The 19,432-nt window shown below is 55.1% G+C and overlaps 1 protein-coding gene across 1 annotated transcript in view; it reads right to left on the bottom strand.

Annotated features, from left to right (window-relative positions):
- LOC140896452 (B-cadherin) overlaps positions 1-19,096 on the bottom strand; it is a 44,097-nt gene extending 25,001 nt beyond the window's left edge. Inside the window, exons 1-2 of the mRNA XM_078848146.1 lie at positions 18,942-19,096; positions 18,028-18,142 (exon numbers count right to left, since the gene is read on the bottom strand). Coding sequence (XP_078704272.1) covers positions 18,028-18,142; positions 18,942-18,992 — 166 coding nt within the window. The 5' untranslated portion in view covers positions 18,993-19,096. The remainder of the gene's footprint in view (positions 1-18,027; positions 18,143-18,941) is intronic.
- Between the last annotated feature and the right edge of the window lie 336 nt (positions 19,097-19,432).

The raw sequence follows: 19,432 nt of genomic DNA, 5'->3' as shown, positions 1-19,432 counted from the left end.
GCTCAGACTCCCCGGGTGCGGCCAGACGGAGCATGGCCTGCTGTGCAGTGGCTCTAAGCAGCAGAGGTATGGAAGAGCTCTGCCTGTTAAGGGCCACTGAGATAGACCCAGGGAAAACTTCTCCCTAGGAAGAGGGGATGCACTGCCGGCAGCCACGCAGAGGGATTGGGAGATGACTGGCCCAGACTCCTCTCAGGAGGCCACGTGGCCCCAGGAGAGGAGCATGTCCAGGTTCAGACACAGGGGCCAAGCAACTGCAGCGGGCAAGGACGGAGCAGACTTTGCGAGTCCCTGCAGAGAAGCAGAGGCAAAAACAGCTCACCGGCCCGAGAAAGATTCCCGCCTGTGCGCAGCTTGACCCTGCTGCCACGCAAGGAAACAGGACGGGCCTGCACAGTGTAAAACAAGTTACACGAAGACAATTCCTTGAGTCAGCATCACCGATTTCTCATCCAGACAGAAGCCACCCTGCAGAGCCCCGGATTCTGGCTACCAAAGGGGAACAAGCACCATCACAGCACTCTGGCATACCTGCTTCTGGACAGCCCAAGCCTCTGAGCTCCACACTCCAGGAATCTCTTTATTGAAGCACTCATCCCGCTCTCTCTAGCGGAAGGGCGGGTTGTCTTTATTACAGAGAAACTGAGCAGCAGCGAGGTTAAGTGACTTGTGCAAGGTGTCTCTGCAAGCCAGCGGCAGAGCCAGGAACAAACCCCCAACTCTCCTCCCCCCCAGTCCTGTGCTCTACTCCGGGATACATCGCTGGCCCTTATTTCGTGATGGAAGTTTGAGCCTTTCCACTGGAAAGCATGCAACAACATTCTCTAGAGAAGCCAACCAGTGGGGTAGCAACTGTTTCCATTAACCATCAGAGTTGGAAGGCTGGGAGCCCCACTGGTTTTGAATTTCACCACAGTTCAAAGGCTGGGAGGCCAGTTAATGCTCGGCATGAGGCATCCTCAGAGATGACTGGCTAATTCAGCCAGGGGAAAAGCTTGTGCAGACGCCCTAGGTCCCAGAAGGGCCTTGGAGGACAAAAGGAGAAGAGCTTTATTGTTGTACCCAAAACAAAGAGCGAGCCCCAACAGGACATAAAGCCTAGAGTTGGAAGAGACCAAGTGGGTCTCCCCCAGGGCTGGTGCAGGATCTCTCTACTGAACATTCTCTGTCCAGCTTGTTCTAAGAGGTGGCAGATTAGAGTTTTGTGGGGCCCTGGGATGGGGAAATGGGGTTGGGGCACAGGGGCACAGCCTGCTCCGCCCACCCAGCGCTCCTTCTGGGGAGCGGGGTCGGTCAGGGTGCAGGGGTGCCCATTTTTCTGGGGCCCCTGGGCACAGGCCCCGTTGGCCCAGTGGCTAATCTGCCACTGATTGTAAGAAGTGTCCCACCAGACAGGCCTCCCTTGCTTTGTTGTGGATAGCAAGAGAGCGGGGTGGGGTGGGAGCCAAAGGGAAGAATACATCTTGTTGTTACATACGTGTGTGTGTAGTGAGTTTGTACAGCACCTAGCACACCAAGGTCCTGATCCATGACTGGAGCCCCTCGGTGCTACCGCAACACAAACAGTGACCCTAATCCCCACTCTGACCAGCTTCTCCACCAGCTTTCTCCGGATACTCAGCCTGGATTTTTCCTTTCATTTGCTCTATCTAGCCAGCTCTGGTGTATTCTATGTAGAGGGGAAACACTTCTTCCCAAGCCAGAGCCCTGAGCAACGAGATGTGAGAGTTGTTAGTAGCTAAGTGCCTGCAGGATGGCCACTGACTCCAATGGAGCAGGATCAAGCCCTTAGTTTTCCTGCTGACAAGTCATAAAAATATCCAGCCCTTGTAAATCGCCAGCCTCAAGAGATAAGGTGGGTGAGATCATATCTTTCATTGGACCAATTTCTGGTGGTGAGAGAGACAAGCTTTCGAGCTTACACACCACCAGAAGTTGGTCCCATAAAAGCTATTACCTCACCCAGCTTGCGTCTCTAATATCCTGGGCCTAACCAGACTACAACTGCAGCCTCCATGCCTGTCTTTTAGCCTCCTGCAGCAGAGAGTTACATAGGTGAACTGTATAAACCACCATCCTTCTATTTGCTCTAGGCTTACTGCTCTTCCAGTTCTTTCGGTGCTCCCCTTTTTCCCACTGCTCAGACTATGGGACAGAACAAGAGGAGGAAAGGAGCACTTGCCACTGGGTTTTCCATAATTGAATTCCCTAGTCCTCCAGCTCCTCCCTTTAGGGCTAAATAACCACCATGTCCCTGCTCTCTTCCTTTGCCATCTTGGAACGAAGACTGCAGCAAGATTTTAGACCCTGACAACTGGAAAGCGAAACTGACTAGACGCTATAAACAAAAGCCTGTGTAAGGGACCCGGCAGTTTATCGTCACTGTTTACTCCCCTGCTTTGGGTCATCAGCACAAATGGTGAAAAGTAAGTTTGACTTTTAAACCTCTTTCAGTCCAACAACCTAAGGGAAGGAAATGGGTTTAAAAAATGTTTCAGCCTGACTGTGTCCCTAAGGTGAAGGCAGCGCTCCAGACGTGGACAGACTATTGTCTGATGGACACAGAGAACACTCTATTCAGTCTTACAAAAGATAGAACACCCCTCGCATCCCCTTTGCTTTCACGGCTACGGGGCAGCGAGAAGTCCGTGGAGAGCACGGCCGCCATCCTGTCGTAACGGGGCCCTGAGCAGATTTCAGATAGCATAGGCAGCTCAATGTGCATTACGTAAATGGAGGAAGGCAGCTAAACATCTTCTCTAACGTACAGTTTACTTCTGCCTTTGCTCATGCACAACTTGCTGATCCACCCTGGAGTCAGAACGCTTACCCGGCAAACCTGTATGTGTAAACAGGAGCCTGCCCTTGTGAAATGCTGACACCTATCAGAATAGCAGCCGTGTTTGTCTGTATCCGCAAAAAGAACAGGAGGACTTGTGGCACCTTAGGAGACTAAAAAATTTATTTGAGCATAAGCTTTTGTGAGCTACAGCTCACTTCATCGAATGCATGCAGTGGAAAATACAGTGGGGAAGAGATCTGTAATCACAAAGAACTGCTCAAAGGGATCAAGAGAATAAAGAATTTTCCATGATGCATTAAATGGACAAAGTCACAATTCTGCCTGAACTTAATCACTTCTGTAACAAGTAACCCCTGAGAGCCCATCATTGAAAGATCAGAGCAAAGCACTTGGTTTCCCAGGGTTTTTTTACTTGGTGCATTTAACTGCAGTTTATACACAGTCAGGTTTATTTCTTCCCCTGTAGATTGTGTTCTTTCCCCTCCCCTTGGGCAGCAGCGGAGAAGAGCAAGCTTGTGTTTGTTTTGTTAAAGAGCAAACTATGGAAAACGCACACAAATCAGTGGGGAACTCTAGGGCAGGTGTACCATTGAAACCACTTTTAACTCATTCTTTGCAGTTGACTTAATTCCCCAGTGATGGGTTCCTTTGAACAAAAGCAAACAATCAATCAGAGGATTAAATCCACACCCTGCCAATTTCACACTGGTCTCTTCTCTCACCCAGAAAGCTGAATTCCACTCAGTATCAGTGCGTCATTTGCACTCAGAGGTCAACCCATGCCTACCACCAGGCTAGCTAAAGGAAAACTCTTTGAAGTCATTAGAATAACATCGTTCCAATTCAATCCAAAACGCAGGACGTCTCATCATCTCCTCCAGCAGCAATTTGCAATGGGCTTCTTCCATGGGCCGTGGGTGAACCCCTGGCTTGGGGAGGTTAGCCCCGCAGCCATGCCCCTTTCACCCGAGGCCCCGCCCCTTCCACACCCACCAGAGCCTAGCCCCCACTGTGGCCACTGGCCCCTGCCTCAGGCTAGTGCCCCCAGCCCCCCGGTGCGCCGGAGAGCCGGGCAGCACGGCCCCAGCCTCCCCAGGTCGCACCGTCAGGGCCGTGCCACCAAGCCCAACTCATGGCCGTGCCACCCCCCTGCCCCTGAAGGCACCCTCTGGCCCAACCCCAGTGTTGAGCAGGCCAGCAAGCAGGCGGCACGGCCCCAGCGCCAGGAGGACGGGCGTACTGCGGCCCCCAGGCTGCCTTCCCCAGCCCCTGACACAGAGGGAATAGCAGGCAGGATGGGGCCTGGGGGTGGAGCATGGGTGGAAACACGTCAGGCTGTTTGGGACAGCAGATCCTTCCCATGCCTATGATACCCGCCGCCTGTGGCTTCTTCACTGCAGTGTTGCCAGGGTACAATGTTAAGGACTAGATCAGCGGTTCTCAAACTGTGGGTCAGGACTCCAAAGTGGGTCACAAACCTGTTTTAATGCGGTCGCCAGGGATGGTGTTAGACTTGCTGGGGCAAAGCCGAAGACCAAGCTCCACCGCCCGGAGCTGAAGCTAAAGTCCAAGCCCCACCACCTGGGGCCAAAGCCAGAGCCCAAGGGCTTCAGCCCTGGTGGCGGGGCTCAGGTTACAGGCCCCTCACCTGGGGTTGAAGCCCTTGGGCTCTGGCTTTGGCCACCCTGCCCAGGACAGCTGGGCTCGGGCAGGCTCAGGCGCTGGTCCCCCTTCCTGGGGTCGTGTAGTAATTGTTGCTGTCAGAAGGGGGTTGTGGTGCAATGAGGTTTGAGAACCCCTGGACTAGATCCAGTCTTGCAGCAACACTCCCTGCCCACAGGTTTTGGGATGTACTCCCAGGGACGTACCAGGGGATGATAATGCAGGTAACAATCAACACAAACCAAAGGGAAAACATCTCACACCACACCTAAATGGGGGGGGGACACAGCCCCATGGCTCACTCAGTCCCACAGCAGGATAGGGCAGGCACCACAGAACAGAACATGTTCAGACCTTCCCATTCCTGCATGGCGAGCAAACAGTGGGAAAGGTTTAGAGTTAGTGGTGCTGATTTGCCTGCAACACATGCAGGCTTCCCAGTGACAAGAGCACTGTGAGGACACCCCGCTGCTCTCAGGAAAAGGAAGGTGCCAATTTCTGCATGCCAGTTCGTCCTGGGAATTGCCTGTGCACCCCAGAGGGCAGCCTTGCACCCTGTGGGGGGCGGGGAGGTGCCACGAGGGTTCTGGGGTTTACAGCACTTTGAGCCTGGCTGCTGGAAACACTCTCATGGCTAAAGCTGCCTTTGCATCCTCCATAGCCTTGGTGTCTGTTTCCAGGGTGTGGTAAGACACAACCTTTTGTTCCATCAAGGCAATATGCTGACATGGCATTGGCATGGTTTGCTTAAAGGCTTTAGCAGTCAGCTCTACTTCGTTACAGGGAGCTGCGCTGTGTGTGTGTGGGGGGGAAATCTAACGAGGTGGCAGGTTACAGCGGTTGCTACCAGCACACGCACCTCAGACACCCCCCGCAGCAGCCAGCGCTCTCATATTTGTGGGTCTGCATGCTGGCTTGTGCCCCACTCAAAGCGGGGGGGGGGAGGGCACGAATCGCACACGCAGGTAAGGGGGCTGAGCCAATGGAGAAAGGTTGGCAAATCCCAAACACACACACTGTCTGAAGGGATAGGTCATGGTCTTGTGGCCGGCAGGCCAGCTGGCGTTTTGACGACACAAGCAGCAGGGCAAGGGTCCAAACCCCGCGTAGCCACACAGTGTCCCCTCACTGGGAACCCTGGATCCGCTGAACTGCCCCGTCTCCTAGCAGGACTGCGAGGTCCCTTCCACTCCACAGGCTTGTATCGCCTGGGTCTCTTTCTGACGTGCCCAGTGGCGCTCTGGCTTTTGAGCTGCTGGCTGCGAGGGGATCTCTGTCCACACTCCCCGACAGCCAGAAGGGCCCCACTGAGCACAGCCAACAGATGAACACAGTCCTGCAGCCAGGGGACCTGCCGTCGGGCTCTTGGACAGAGCCGATGTACCCCTCCAGCTGCGAGCGTTGGTTCTCCCACAGGTCAGGAACACAAGTCACCAGGACAGAGTGCTAATGGGGCCTGTCTCCTTTATTTATGCTAGGCCATACAGGGAATTAAATCATGCTGGGAAAGCGGCTTTTCCCGGACCTGGATATTACAATAGACCCGACGATGGGAGGGGAAGGCAGGAGTGAGCATGTGGTTACCTTTTCCTACGAGCTGCGGGTCCCTAGGAAGAGCTTGTCCATGGGGTAAGAGACAGGGGGCCCAGTGTCTCCAATGCCTGCTGAATTTTTACTGAAGTCAGACAAACCTATGCAGAACCAGCTGTCACAGCCGGCAGCTCCCGATTGGCCAAACGGCTCCTGGAGTTTGGGTGCCCCTAAAGCCGAGGCAGGGTCTCTATGGCAAGAGACCCCCAGGGTTCCCAATATGAAAAGGAGGGCATCCCATCCTGGGCGCAGTCTGCAGCTGACAGGAGCTGCCTCCTCTGGGTGCCGCGCAACTCCCCACCTCTGCGCAGGAGAAACTCTTCCCAGGGACCCGCCAGGGGGCTGCTGCGGGGAAGTGACTTGGCGACTCCCCCGGCCACCCCGCAGCCCAGGGGCATTGGGCTGCTGCAGGAGCAGCCTGTCAGATGGGGCAGAACAAATCCCAGCCACATCCTGCTGATCTCAGCCCCCTCTGCCATTGCGGGATGTCAGACGGGCCTCTCCACACCTGTGCAAGCCGTAGCGGCAGAAAGCTAGGGATTATATGCAAATACAATGCGCTAATATGTATCATTTACATAAATCCCACAGGTCATTAAAGCATTTGCTTCCTTGCCCACCCTCAAGCCAGCCATCATTCCCTCCCAACCACTTCCCCTTCTGTTCCACCCTTTGCTCTCTCCTGCCTCTCGGCCAGGAGCGTGGCCTCCACCAGCCACAGGCAGATGGCTCAAGTGACATCCTCCATCTCCCCTCTCCCCCCCCCCCCCACACACACACTGTGTGTCGCTGTATTTGCATCTGTAGGGCTACAGGCAGGGTGGGGGCTATGCTCTAGCAGGAGTCTGGCATTCAGACCCTGGAGGATTCTAGCCATTCGGACTCTCCCCCCAGCATTTTGTAACCACTGAGATGCAGCCCAGATGGGCCTCCCCACTGGGAGAAGAAGTGGCTGGTTGGGCCCCCCGGATGGGGACCCTCCCAGCCAGGCAGGGAGATTTAATGCACTTACTTTTGCGTGCTTCCTCCCCTGGCCGTGGCCAGCGTTAATGTACGCGGCTGGACTTGCAGCGCCCCACCCCAGAAGCGAGGGGGCTGTTCTTTCAAACCCCAAGCCAGGACGCTGGGTGTGAGCGCTGGGGTTAGGAAAGAGGCTCCAGCAAAGAAGCAATTCGTTCAAACCGTGCGGGTGTCGCCACCGATGGCCTCCCGCTCAGCTGCCTCCTGCGTGCGGCTCTCAGAGCAGAGGAACTTTCCCAGTCGCTCAGGGTATGTCTACACTACCCACCGGATCGGGGGGAGGGGGATGGGGGGGCAAGGGGCAGGCGGAGTCGACGGGGCAGTGGCAGCAGTCGACTCACGGCGGTGAAGACACCGCGGTGAGTCGGTCTAAGCATGTCGACTTCAGCTACGTTATTCACGTAGCTGAAGTTGCGTAACTTCGATCCATCTGCCCCCCAGTTCAGACCAGGGCTAAGTGTCTGAACAGGTTTCTCAGGAAACACGGAACCAGTGGTGTGGCCGTTCGCTCGGCACGAAGGAACAGCCCCGAGAGGCTCTGGGCTCCTTCAGCCTCGCTCTGCACCCCAAACCCTGCTCACCACACTGAACGCTCATTCCACGGTGCGGCTTCTTCCTGGCAAACTGAGGAAACTCTGCTGGGTACAGCAGGGTCTTGAACAAACACCAAAACATTTTAATCCAGTGGAAAGTGTGGAGAAGTTCCTGGGATGCCAAGACCTCCTCGAAAGAACTGGGACTGTCTGGTGGTGAGACAAGGACACGGTCACTTTACCCGGAGGTAGCTGCATTCCAGAGATGTGCACAGGGATTCTCTTTCAACTTAGCACACATTTTATCGTGTTTCCATAGCACTGAGATACAAAATGGACCTCAATTTAATATCTTTGTCACTCCTGGGCACAAGAACTCACACAGTCACTAACTAGGAAGAGTCCAGTCCAGTTCAGAATTTTTCCAGTGTGAAAAATAATCATGAGTTTTTATATTGCCAGCATGTCCCCCAGGTTTTTTTTTTAAAACCCCAGATGATGGGGATAAATGATCTCCCAGGCCCCCCCCCCCCCAGTGATCTGGAACAGAGTCTAGTCTCAACTAACAAGCAGGACATTAGTTCTTTAGATTTCAAATACCGATTTTCCAGAGGGAGGCTCAGTAATAGACCCAGGGAGTCACTGGTAAGTTACAGCCAGCAGAACCTTTCATTTGTTTTCATAGCGGTTTCCAAAGTGTTTCCATTTTAGGGAACACTCATCAAAAATGTATGAAATCCTTCTCAATTCATGCTACAGAGTTTGCAAAGCTCTGGGATCCAGCAACATATAATGCAAGATCATTATAATAATGAGACACTTGCCACTTTCTCCATCACATAATGCAAAGTTGAGTTAGTCTATGGCTGTGTTTAAGGGTGTCTTAAACCCATAAGAGGGATGGGAGGTGGGCAGCGAAGGATTTCCCCACACAGAAATCACAGGTGAAGTAGGAAAGTCCCTAAATTTCATTTCATTTTCCATTTCAATCCAGTCTCAGAATGACTCCCACATCTGTTCTTCCTGCAATAAACCTTCTGGGTGAGAGTAGATGCTTTGGACAATTAAGGCAACGGCCACATTAGGCAAAGACTCAGAGCTGCCCTCCTGCTCGCTATGCGCGGGCAGAAAAGGTTCCCGAAACACCGTCCACGTCCTCACTCTGCCCATTCCTACCCACGTGCCAGCGAGGGGCAGCCTGGTCGCAGGGGGACGCGAGGTTCCATTCCTGGCTCAGCCACAGGCTCGCTTTGTGACCTTGGCCTGGTCACTCGCTCTCTGGGCACCCATCCCCCCACCTGCAGGCCGGGGAGAGCAATATTTGCTCTCCTCGGTGTGGGGCCTGGAGGCGAAAAGTGCTCAGGCTCAGAGACCTACAGGCCCAGGCTAAGCACGAAGCGAAGTGGAGGGTTACAGACGCCAACCGACCCCTGAACGGCGCCCAGGCACCGCCTCCAGCCCAGGGGAACGGGGTGGGATGCCCCTTTGGAGGGAGTCAGTGCTGCTCGTACTCCTAGAGAGAGGGGAGATGAGATGTTCTCCTTCTCCCCTCTGCACGCTGGCTCCCCAGCCCCCCTGCTCTGGGCCAGGAGGATGTGCCCAGGGAGCGTGCTGTAGAAAATCTCATGTTGGCCCAAGAGAAGAGAGAGAACCGCCCCTGGCCACCGGGAGCCTCTGAATGGAGGCCAACCGACTTCTTCTTTAAATTGGAGAGAAGCAGCCGCTAAACCTGTTTCTCCAGGAAGCCTGGCTGGAAAGAAAGTGCATTCCTGCCCAGCCACACCCAGACAGCACACAGCAGGGTTCACTTTTACCCTGGTCCCTGGCCAGTCAGATTCCTCCTCCCGCAGGACAGGTGCCCGGAAGCACTACGGAGCGATCCTCGCACAGCACAGGAGCCCAGCCAGGCAGCGTCAGGGCACTGGATTGAGGTTCATGTGGATTTCCCTCCAACCCTCTTGCCTGCTCTGGTGCCCAGGGAACACACCGACAGAATTTGCCACAGAATGGAGCCGCTCAGTTAGAAACTCCTGTAACTCAGCTCTGCAGAGACGGAGCAGCTGCCGCTAAGAGCAGGGTCTGGAGGGGTTTTGTAGATTTAAAAAAAAAAAAAAAAATTCAAGATAGAAGCAAAAGAGTTGATGCGTTAGCCACTCAGACAAATGGCTGCATTAGGCTCCTGCGGGATGCACTAACCCACATTCTAATCAACTTTAAACAGCAAAAGGCCAAGATATTAGACATTGAAAAGTGGCTTCTGGCCCACGCAGAACTACTGGCAAATGACGTGCAGTCAGTTATGGGCCTAAAACTCTGCCCTTGCACAATACGGCTCTAGTCCCCTGATCTCCCCCAGCCAGGGCAGGAAGAGCCCCGAGCCAGGCAAAGCTACTTATACCTATGATCAGTCAAACCAGGCTCTCTGCCCATGAAAAAGCTGCCCAGTGAGAACACTGTGTCTACACTGCACCCAGGCACACGTCATGAACCACCACACAAGCCTCCAGCGCCCGAGCTTGGGCAGACAGTCCTACTTTGAAAGGGCAGGCGACGGCAGAGAGCACCAGCCTAGCACTGAGCAGTGTGCGGCCTTCACACGAGATACTTGCCTGTCCCTACTGCCCTTTAACAAAGTAATGGGGCAGCCTGGGGAGGCCCCTTGTTCTTTCCTCCCTCCGTCACAGCAGCCACATGGTGTCACAGTGTGACCTGCCTGCGGGAGCTTTCGACACAGGATGTGATGCCCAGATCCATCGCCGCTCACTGTGTGACATAGGAAAGAAGGCTGATGCTAGCCTAGATCTGGGAGACCCAGGGTCAATTCCCCGCTCTGCCAGAGATTTCCTGTGTGACCTTGGGCACGGCACTTAGTGCTTCGGTTCCCCATCTGTACAATGGGGGTAACAGCAGTGCCCTGCCTCACAGGCGTGTGAGGACCCCGAGGCGCACGGATCTGACAGTGATGGAGGCCCCTGAGTACCTAGGCCACAGAGACGGCTCCCTGGGCACAAGGGCTGTGGGACGTTAAGGGTTTGATGAACAAGGGCTTCAGGATTCCTCCCACTTGTAGAAAACAGATTTTCTGAAGGCTCAGCTAAAAGGAGTCACTGATTCTGGAAGGCTTTGGAATTTTATTGTATGTTGTTTAAGAGCTGGAACTATGGTTGCCAACTTTCTATTTGCAGAAAACTGAACACCCTTCCCCTGCCCCCTTCCCCAAGGCCCCGCCCTGCCCCTTCTCTGAGGTCCCACCCCACATTAACTCCATCCCCCCTCCCTCCATTGCTCGCTCTCCCCCTCCCTCACTTACGCACTTATTTTCACTGGGCTGGGGCAGCGGGCTCTGGGGTGGGGCCAGAAATGAGGGGTTGAGAGTGAGGGAGGGGGCTCCGGGCTGGGGCAGGGGTTGGAGTGCGAGCGGGAGTGAGGGCTCTGACTGGGGGTGCAGGCTCCGGGATGGGGGAGGGGATGAGGGGTTGGGGTACAGCAGGGGGCTCCAGGCTGGGGTTATGTGGCCTGGCAAGGAGTGCAGGCTCCGGGTGCAGGTTTACTTCAGGTGGCTCCTGGAAGCAGCAACAGGTCCCTCTGGCTCCTTGGCGCAGGGGAAGCCACGGGGGCTCTGCACGCTGTCCCCGTCCGCAGGCACCACCCCTGCCAATGGGAGCTGCGGAGCCGGCGCTCGGGGTAGGCCCCTGCGCCTAGGAGCTGGAGGGACCTGTTGCTGCTTCCAGGAGCTGTGTGGATCCAGGCAAGGAGCCTGCCTGCACCACAACCGGACTTTTAACGGCCTGGTCAGAGAACCACCAGGGTCCCTTTTTGACCGGGCGTTCTGGTCGAAAACCGGGTGCCTGGCAACCCTCACTGGAAGGAGCAAAGGTCTGAATTCAACTAGTCTTGTGGCCTGAGCTGGGGGGGGAAAGGGTAGAAAGAGAGGGACAGCCGAATACGCCAGGGTCAGAATTAAACAGAGGGCATGGAAGTCAGTGGCCCACAACAGAGCTGGAGCTAAGCGGTCAGATGTCCTTGTTTGCTACTGCAAGCTGCCTAGCCCCACTTATCAGCAGCAGACACCCAGAGTCACGTTAACCTCGGCTGACGACAAACCAGTGCAGTGATCCCAGAGTGAGGATGCCACGCTAACCTTTCGTGCAGCGCCGAATATGGTCATCTTAAAGGATGGAGCAGACTTTCGCTCCAGCCCAGGCTGGGCCAGGGAACAATGACATCACTCTCAGCCGACTCAGGGCTCCTTCATTCAGGCCCAGCGCAGGTGGAGGCGAGTCATTCACTGGCCGTGAAACGCCAGCCCCTCCTTAACAGATAAGAGGCTTAGAGCCGCAGATTAGCAAAACAAGCTCTCGCCTCCCACACTGGAGTCAGGGAGGGGTTCTGGGTTTATTGCCAGTGTAGATTGTTTTGTCACTGCCTTTGTACGATCAGCCCCTGGGTTTGGGCAACAACTTGCCTCTGTGTTTACCCAAATCCAGCCGCTCCTCCGCAAAACGCAGACACCTGTCGTAGGAGGAAGTGAGAGTCCAGAGAGACTCATCAGCTTTTTGGACCCCGGGACAAACAGGACGGCAGAACTCCTACCCCGCCTCTCCCATGGAAATTGCCTGCTCCCGGACAGGCCCCTGATGTCATACTGAAGTTTCACCACGACGTCAGGCTCGCGAGACAGAGTTTCTCCCAAAAGGTGATTCAGGGTGAAATCACCGAGTTTCTCCCAAAAGGTGATTCAGGGCGAAATCATGTACAAAGTGAACAATTCACCCAGGCTGCCAAAGGTGACAACCTAAGAGGGATGCTCTTAGCCCTGGGAAGCTGGCCAAAGCCCCAAACCCTGGCAGCCTTTGCCGCTGGTTGGGGACCAGGTCTCTGGATGAGGCAGTCCCAGCGCAACACAAGCCCACAGACAGAGTGCAGGGGATGGGGCAGAACAAGGTGCAGGGAGGTCAGCAAGGGAGTCGCGCGGCTGCTGCCTCCCCAGAAGCCGGTCACTGAGGCGTTCCCGAGAGTTGGACGCCAGCAGCCACACGGGACAGCTGAGGCCACAAGCCACAGAGACCCCGAGAAGGGCAGAGGGTGTCAGCAGGACCCTATTACCAGATAAGCTTAACAAATAAATAAAACAGGAGGGAGAAGCAGCAGCTGCCTTCTCCAGGAGATGTCACCCTGCCCTGGATTCCAGAGGTTGACCCCTCCTGGCTGCAATCATGGAATGGGCAGGATCAGCCAGAAAAATCTGTTCCAAAGTGCTGCACAAGCTAGTCCTCTCCCTCCACGTGCGGCCACTGTGCCATTTCCTCCTCCGTACCCTGGGGACACAGAGGTGAAGTGACCTGCCATGGTCACTAGTGAGTCAGTGCCAGAGCTAAAAGCTCAGGAATTCCTGGCTCCTAGCCCAAGGCAGGCCAGAAACAGCTGCCATCCAAAGAATGGGTAGCAACCTGCTTTGAATTCAACATCAAATGCTACGGAGGTCCTTCAGAAAGAGATGGCTTGATCCCAGCACCTGCCACCCCTTACGTGAGAGGACGGTTTGATCCCAGCATCTGCCACCAGGCGGGAAGGCCGGCAGACAGGGCGGTTACAAAACGATGTGTAAGGGTTTCTAGCTAATGGCTGCTGAGGGAATAATGCAGCAGGCAGTATCTATTCTTTGCAATTCATTCTTCCTCCATCAAACCCTTTCATTAGCTCTTTAAGGGCTTTATCCTGCAATACCTCTGTAGGAAAGGTTTAGAGCAGGCACCCAGCCTCCTCCAGAGAAACCCCGAGAAGTCCGGGGGCACCTTACAGACTAACCAATTTATTTGGGCCTCAGCCTTCATGGGTAAAACCCCACTTCTGCAGATGCACGAGTTGGATGGCCACTTAAAAACAACCAGCCAGAGGCCTGGGGGCGGCCTCCGGTCAGGATCACAACAGGTGTTTTTCTCTCCTAAGCTCAATGAGTCCTGAAACCTATCCAAAGCCATCAGCTGGAAAGCGCACACACCCTGAGCTAATCATCCTAATTACAGCCCAACTCATCAGCCTGGGGAAAGCTTCTGTGTTTCAGTCACAGGACCCAGCTGATTCCCTTTGAAGTGCCGTGATTAGCTCTTCTGGAGCATCGGCTCAGTACAACCATCCTCCAGTTCCAGGGGCTGCCTTTTAGATCAAATTTACTGCAATCAAGTTTCTTAAAGATCTACCCCTGTGGCATCTAAGGACCAAGCCCTTAAACCAGAACTTAATGCAGAGTGGACAGTTTAATATAGAACATCAGAAAATACAAGTGATCCCGTTCCTCTCCATGGCACGGGGCTAACCTCTGATCGACCACTGAACTGTGAGAAGCACATGACCCCATTGGGCAGGGACCCCTTCTGTCAGAGGAGCACATCCAAGCTTCCGACAGGCTTCAGCAGCAGGGTTACACTGGACTCACCTCTCCCCGGGAGTCCTACGTTCGCGTTGTGGTCCCTGGAGTCTTTTCCCACCTCAACTGGCTAGGAAGCTGTGGCCATTCCTGTGATGTAGACCTTGCTGCTGGGATCCACTCCTCTCACCTGGAGGACAGATCCCTGCAGAGGGCTCTGCTTGGGCCTCCCAGACACCTCAGCTAGCGCAGAATGGAACAGTTTGTGTCACGTGGCATAAACTGCTATGAGCACGTAGCAGCGGGCTGCATACTCTGCCCCCAGCAGGTGTGGGTTACAGTCCAGAAAGGCCTGAATTGCCTCAGATCCCAGTACGCCCTTCTCCACGTGCCCTATGATGGGAATTACAACCTGCTGAATTGCTCTTGCTGCCAGGCCCAGACCTGGATTCTGCTCCTTGCCACTGGCTATGGAATCAGCAGAGTGACAACACCTGCAACATCCTCCCTCTAGCAAGCCCCTAGGCCTGGGGCAAGACCTTCCTGTTTGCTCAAACTTTGGACCCTACTAATAAGCAGCAAGGATGTCAGGCCTTCTGAATGGGTTAGCCAGACACTGGGCCTTGGAGGAGGGGGACACTCCCAGAGCAATTTCTCTCTCCCTTCCCCCCCCCCCCCCAACCCGGAAGCAGAACGTGCCAGTGACCAAGGGAATTTCCAGCTACCACCAGCTTGAGGGATCGGGGTGGCTTTGCAGAAAGATGACTCAGGCCGCTGAGCGGCAAACCACCCTGTCACGCCAGCACAGGCGAGACTAGCAGCAGGGCACTTGGCAGAGGGACCCAGAGCAGGGGACCCGCGAAGCAGTTTTGCTAATGAGCAATGACAACAGAGGTGCGAAGTCTAACTTCGGTCTGCCAGGCTCCAGGGGCCCAACGGTGCAGGGCCTCTGAAGACCTCACTCAGCAGGAGGAGCTCCCAGGAGGTTCTCCCCTGCCCTCAACGACTCACCTGCAGGGCTCTGCGCACAGGCGCTAGGCCTGAGCCTGCCTGTCTTTCCAAAGACTGTCAACCTACCCTATCAACCATTAACCAGGAGTACACAGCATTTCCATAGCAACCCTGTCAAAAATCAACAGAGCAGCCCTGAGAACTGCAGCAGGATCCCAGCACGCAGCCAGCCACCTGAACACAGGAGCTACCAGCCTGACAGGTGCTACCCCGAGACCCCACCTGCCTTCCTCTGTCTGCTTCACAAACACAAAGAGAAAGAGGGGGCATTGCTCCCAGGCCTTCCCTAGGGGTATAGGCTCTGCCCCAGCTCCTGCCAACTTTGCCATAACAACTGAAGAGAAACAAGCGCCCCTAGTAGGGGCAGGAGCACTTGCTGAAGATATTCAAGAGGGCACCATACGGGCGAGGGGCAAAGGGACGGGGCTTGATTTTACAGCCATGCTGAACAGACAGGCATGTTTGGACCGGGACACACAAGAGTCACGTCTTGGTAGCCAACGACGCTGCCAGACCAGATCACCGCAGCAAAAATCAAGTGGGTCCTAAGCTCTGCCCAGCACCAGCTCATTCTTGGGCTCAGTCTACCTCCAGCTGCAAAAGAACTCTGCCCCACAAGGCATCCGGGCCCTTAAAAGTGCAGTAGTCACACTGGCCACCACTGTTCCAAATGCCCCAGCAAAGTCTCCAGTCTGTCGCCTTTCACCACGCTCTTCACAGGGTCTGACCCCCCCACAGCCCACTTCCTAGCATGGCTACACATTGTTCCTCACAAGCCAGAAGGAAGCCAGACGCAGGCTAGAGGAGACCCCAGATGGAGTTCTAGCCAAGCACCAGTTTGTCCTCTTGAGAAGAAGTTTAGGCAATGGCTTCTCACCAAGCATTCTGCCAGTTATGGAAGAGACGTCTCCAGGAATGGTGCAGTCACAAGCAAAAGTTGTGACACTAGACACCTCACAACTCTTGGTACCAGTCACACACAAAATCAGCTTTCCTTTGTTCCATAGTAGCCAGTGAAGGAAGCACCAGCCAACTCCAGGACATTGGAACAAAGGCAGCTAAGTACTGATGGTTCCTCTGCACCAGCTCATTCTTCACAGAATGCTGAGCATAGGAATTTCATCCCCAACGTCACTTAGTAGAAGCTTGAGAAGCCAGATTTAAAGGCTGCCAAATCTCTGATGATGTTAGGGAACGAGCGTCTTGGCTCTTTCACAGCCTGCAATGGGAATTGCCATCTGGACAAACCCTCCTTCAGCTCATCTTTGGGCACTTGTCATCAACACTAGGACATGGGAGTGACGAAGTGGGTTTAAGTGGGATTGTGTCTTCTGGAGACCCATGAAGAGGAAGTGGAACTTCTGCTCTTCTGCTAATTTGTTCTTTTGATTTTGCAAGTTTCCTGGGATGACACTATGTCTGAGTGGGCAGCGTTGACTGGAGGAGGTGATGGGTGCAGTGAAGGGTTACGGGGTAGTGGCTAGGTCTACTCCCAGAAGTCAGGTTTGGATGTTTGAGAGGTGCAGCACATTTGTAAAGGAAGTGTGATGTATAGCGAGGGATGGAACCAGATGGAATCACTGACACACCTGCGACCCAAACTCTGCTTTAGCCAGATGGTTTTTGGTTTACAGATGTGGATTGGAGGCGCCTCCAGACAGGGCCCCCCCATCACCTGTGCATCTGTGAAGTGCCTAGTCTGCTAGTGGGAGCTGTAACGAACAAAGAACTATTCATTCTGTCCGAGATGGGTCAGAGGCATTGCATGCAGTCGTGACCCCAGAAAGCATGCTCCAGCTTACACTTGCCAACCGAACCACAACCAAAGCTCCATCAGAGGGTGTCTGCACCGGGGTGCGGGGAGGGCTCACTTAACCTATCAACAAGCTCAGAGAGAACAGAGGCACTGCTTTTGCTGGACTTGCTGCCATCCGGAGGCTGGCAATTACTACTTGTCTAGTGCGAGGTGTTTTACACACAGCCGTGGAAGGGTCCCTCCCCTGAAAACGATACAGTTGAAGAGCCCACAGCAACGTAGACAGATTGTCTGCTTTGGTTTTGTTGGTCATGCCTGAGACCCAGCAATTTATAGCCAAACCAGAACTAAGTCCCCCAATGGATGCCATTTAAGTAATTAATTAATAAGTAAGTAATAATACCCTTATTTACACAACGAAGGCCAAACAGATGACCCACTCATATTACCAAAACTTCAGTAAGAAGAGCAGGAAATGGGCATTCATGCTGCCGGGCACACAGATGATAGTGAAAAGCTTTGAAGGCAGATTGTCAGTGAGTAAACACAAGCTAAACACCCAAAGACTGCTAGTTTGAACAAGTCTGCTCTCAGCTTGCCTTACCCCTCCCATAGCTAGAGGGGAAAGGGCAGATTTCAGTGATCCTCACTGCTTGTTAACACTTTACTGTCAGTAGCAGGAGACACTGATAAACATTTACTGATCTAGTGAAGTGAGCGGTAGCTCATGAAAGCTCATGCTCAAATAAATTGGTTAGTCTCTAAGGTGCCACAAGTCCTCCTTTTCTTTCAGTGAAACGTCTGTCACTGTTACAGCACGGGGAGACGCAAAAGCGTAAAGCAAACTGCGGTCTTGTGACCAGCCATATCTCCACAGCTCAAAGGCGATGGGCTCTCCCTTTTCCCAGCAGCAGTATTTAGAAACACATTAAATCCTTTCCGAACTGTACTTGTCCCCATCAGCGGTACCTGCTGTAAGGATGTTATCTGGTGGTTTCTCCAGCTCCAGTAATTTTTACATCCAAATTGGCTGTTTTTCTAGTTCAAACAGGGATTAATTCGAGGCAGTCCCATGGCCCGAGTTATTGAAGTGGGCTGATGGGATGACCACTGTGGTCCCTTCTGGCTGTAAACTCTATGAACCTATGATCAGGAACAGTCTGTGTGATGACATACACACAGCTGAGGGAAACGCTCTCCACATTAAGGTGTGAGCTGCCCTAAGATCAAGTGGGAGAACACCTGCCTTGCGTGGAGCATTCAAGGAGCTGAGACGTCACCTTACCTTTGCCCAGCACTCGGCCAGTCTCCAGATCCCGCCGGGAGACAGGGAAGATGTAGCTCTCGGAGCCAAAACCTGGCTGGCACTGCGACACCTCCTCGCAAAACCACCGGCCAGCCTGATTCCCAAGAAATAAGCGTTAGTAAGTTGCATGTTCTGGCCTTGCCCTGTCTGTGATTTCCCTTGAACCCCATCGTGCTGACCCCCAAAAATCCTACCTAGAGAATTCTACTCGGAGGAGCCAGAAGGAACGGGTCCCAAAGCTCATGTCCCCCTAGCCCCCAGGGAGCTGTATCTGGCATCCGGGACAGGTCACAAGCAGTAAGCCTCCCAGAAAATCCCCCTGTTTAGAAGGAAATTCCATGTGCAGTTGAGCCCTCCCTTGCCCTCTGCACTGCCAGAATCCAGGTGAGGCAGGAGCACTAGGCTCCAGGGAGAAAGTCTGTGTCACAGACCGGCAGCCTCATGGCAGAGCCTGTCCCATGAGAGTCCCAGCCCTGGATCCCAGACCCTGGAGAGTCCAACGAGCCCTGAACGCTGGAGTCAGCGCCTGGCTACTGTGCACAATGCTGGCCAACGCCACCCCAGCACACCACAAGTACAGCAACCCACTGCCTAGGCAGGGGTGCCTCAGAGAGCGGGGGGGGGGCACACTGCAGGGGGTGCTGCCCATGAAGGGGGGTGGCAGCTGGGGGGGGAGCGGCCCTTACAAAGTGGGGGTGGTAGTGGGGCAGCCAGGGCGGGTGCTGCCCTACGAAGGGGCGCATGGGAGGCTGAGGGGGTGGCAGCCGGGTGCTCCAGGAAGCGGCTCTGCACAACCCCCCAGAAGAGACACCCGGCCTCGCCCTGGCCTCGCGGAGCTGGGGGGCGCAGTCCAGCCCCAGGAAGGGAGCGGGAGCGGGGACCGGCCCCGTTACCTGCAGCAGCAGCAGGCAGAGCCCGGGCAGGCGGCCCCGCGGCGGCCCCATGGGACAGGAGGCGGCAGGTCGCTGCGGATCGAGGCTTCGCTCTGCTCCGGGCGCGCTGCAGCGCCGAGTGCCGGCCGGGCAGGTGCGGCCGCTCCCAGCGCCGCGCCCCGCCCCGCAGGTGAGGAGGCTCCGCCCCTGGGCCAGCGGTGGGTGCGCTCCGCTCTGGCGCGGCACGGCTCGGCCCGGTCCGGTCCGGTCCGGGCTCCAGCCTGGACCTGCTTCGCCCGCAGGGCCTGGCTCCCCGGGGCAGCCCTTTGTCTGCCCCAGAGGTGTCTTCCAGCGCCCCCTGCGCAGGGCATCCAGCTCCGAGCCCTGCCTGGTGCCCGGACAGGGGCTCGCCCGCCCGGGTGCTGGCAGCAAGGCCCGGGCTGGCCGGAGAAAGGGACCCTGAGGCAGCACCCAGGGCCCGAGCAGGCCCCTCCGCGCTGGGTGCCCCAGAG

The sequence above is a fragment of the Lepidochelys kempii genome, chromosome 12, assembly GCF_965140285.1.
Source record: "Lepidochelys kempii isolate rLepKem1 chromosome 12, rLepKem1.hap1, whole genome shotgun sequence".
Taxonomy (NCBI): domain Eukaryota; kingdom Metazoa; phylum Chordata; order Testudines; family Cheloniidae; genus Lepidochelys; species Lepidochelys kempii.
Note: the sequence above shows the minus strand (reverse complement) of the source record. Positions and strands in the feature narration are given on the sequence as shown.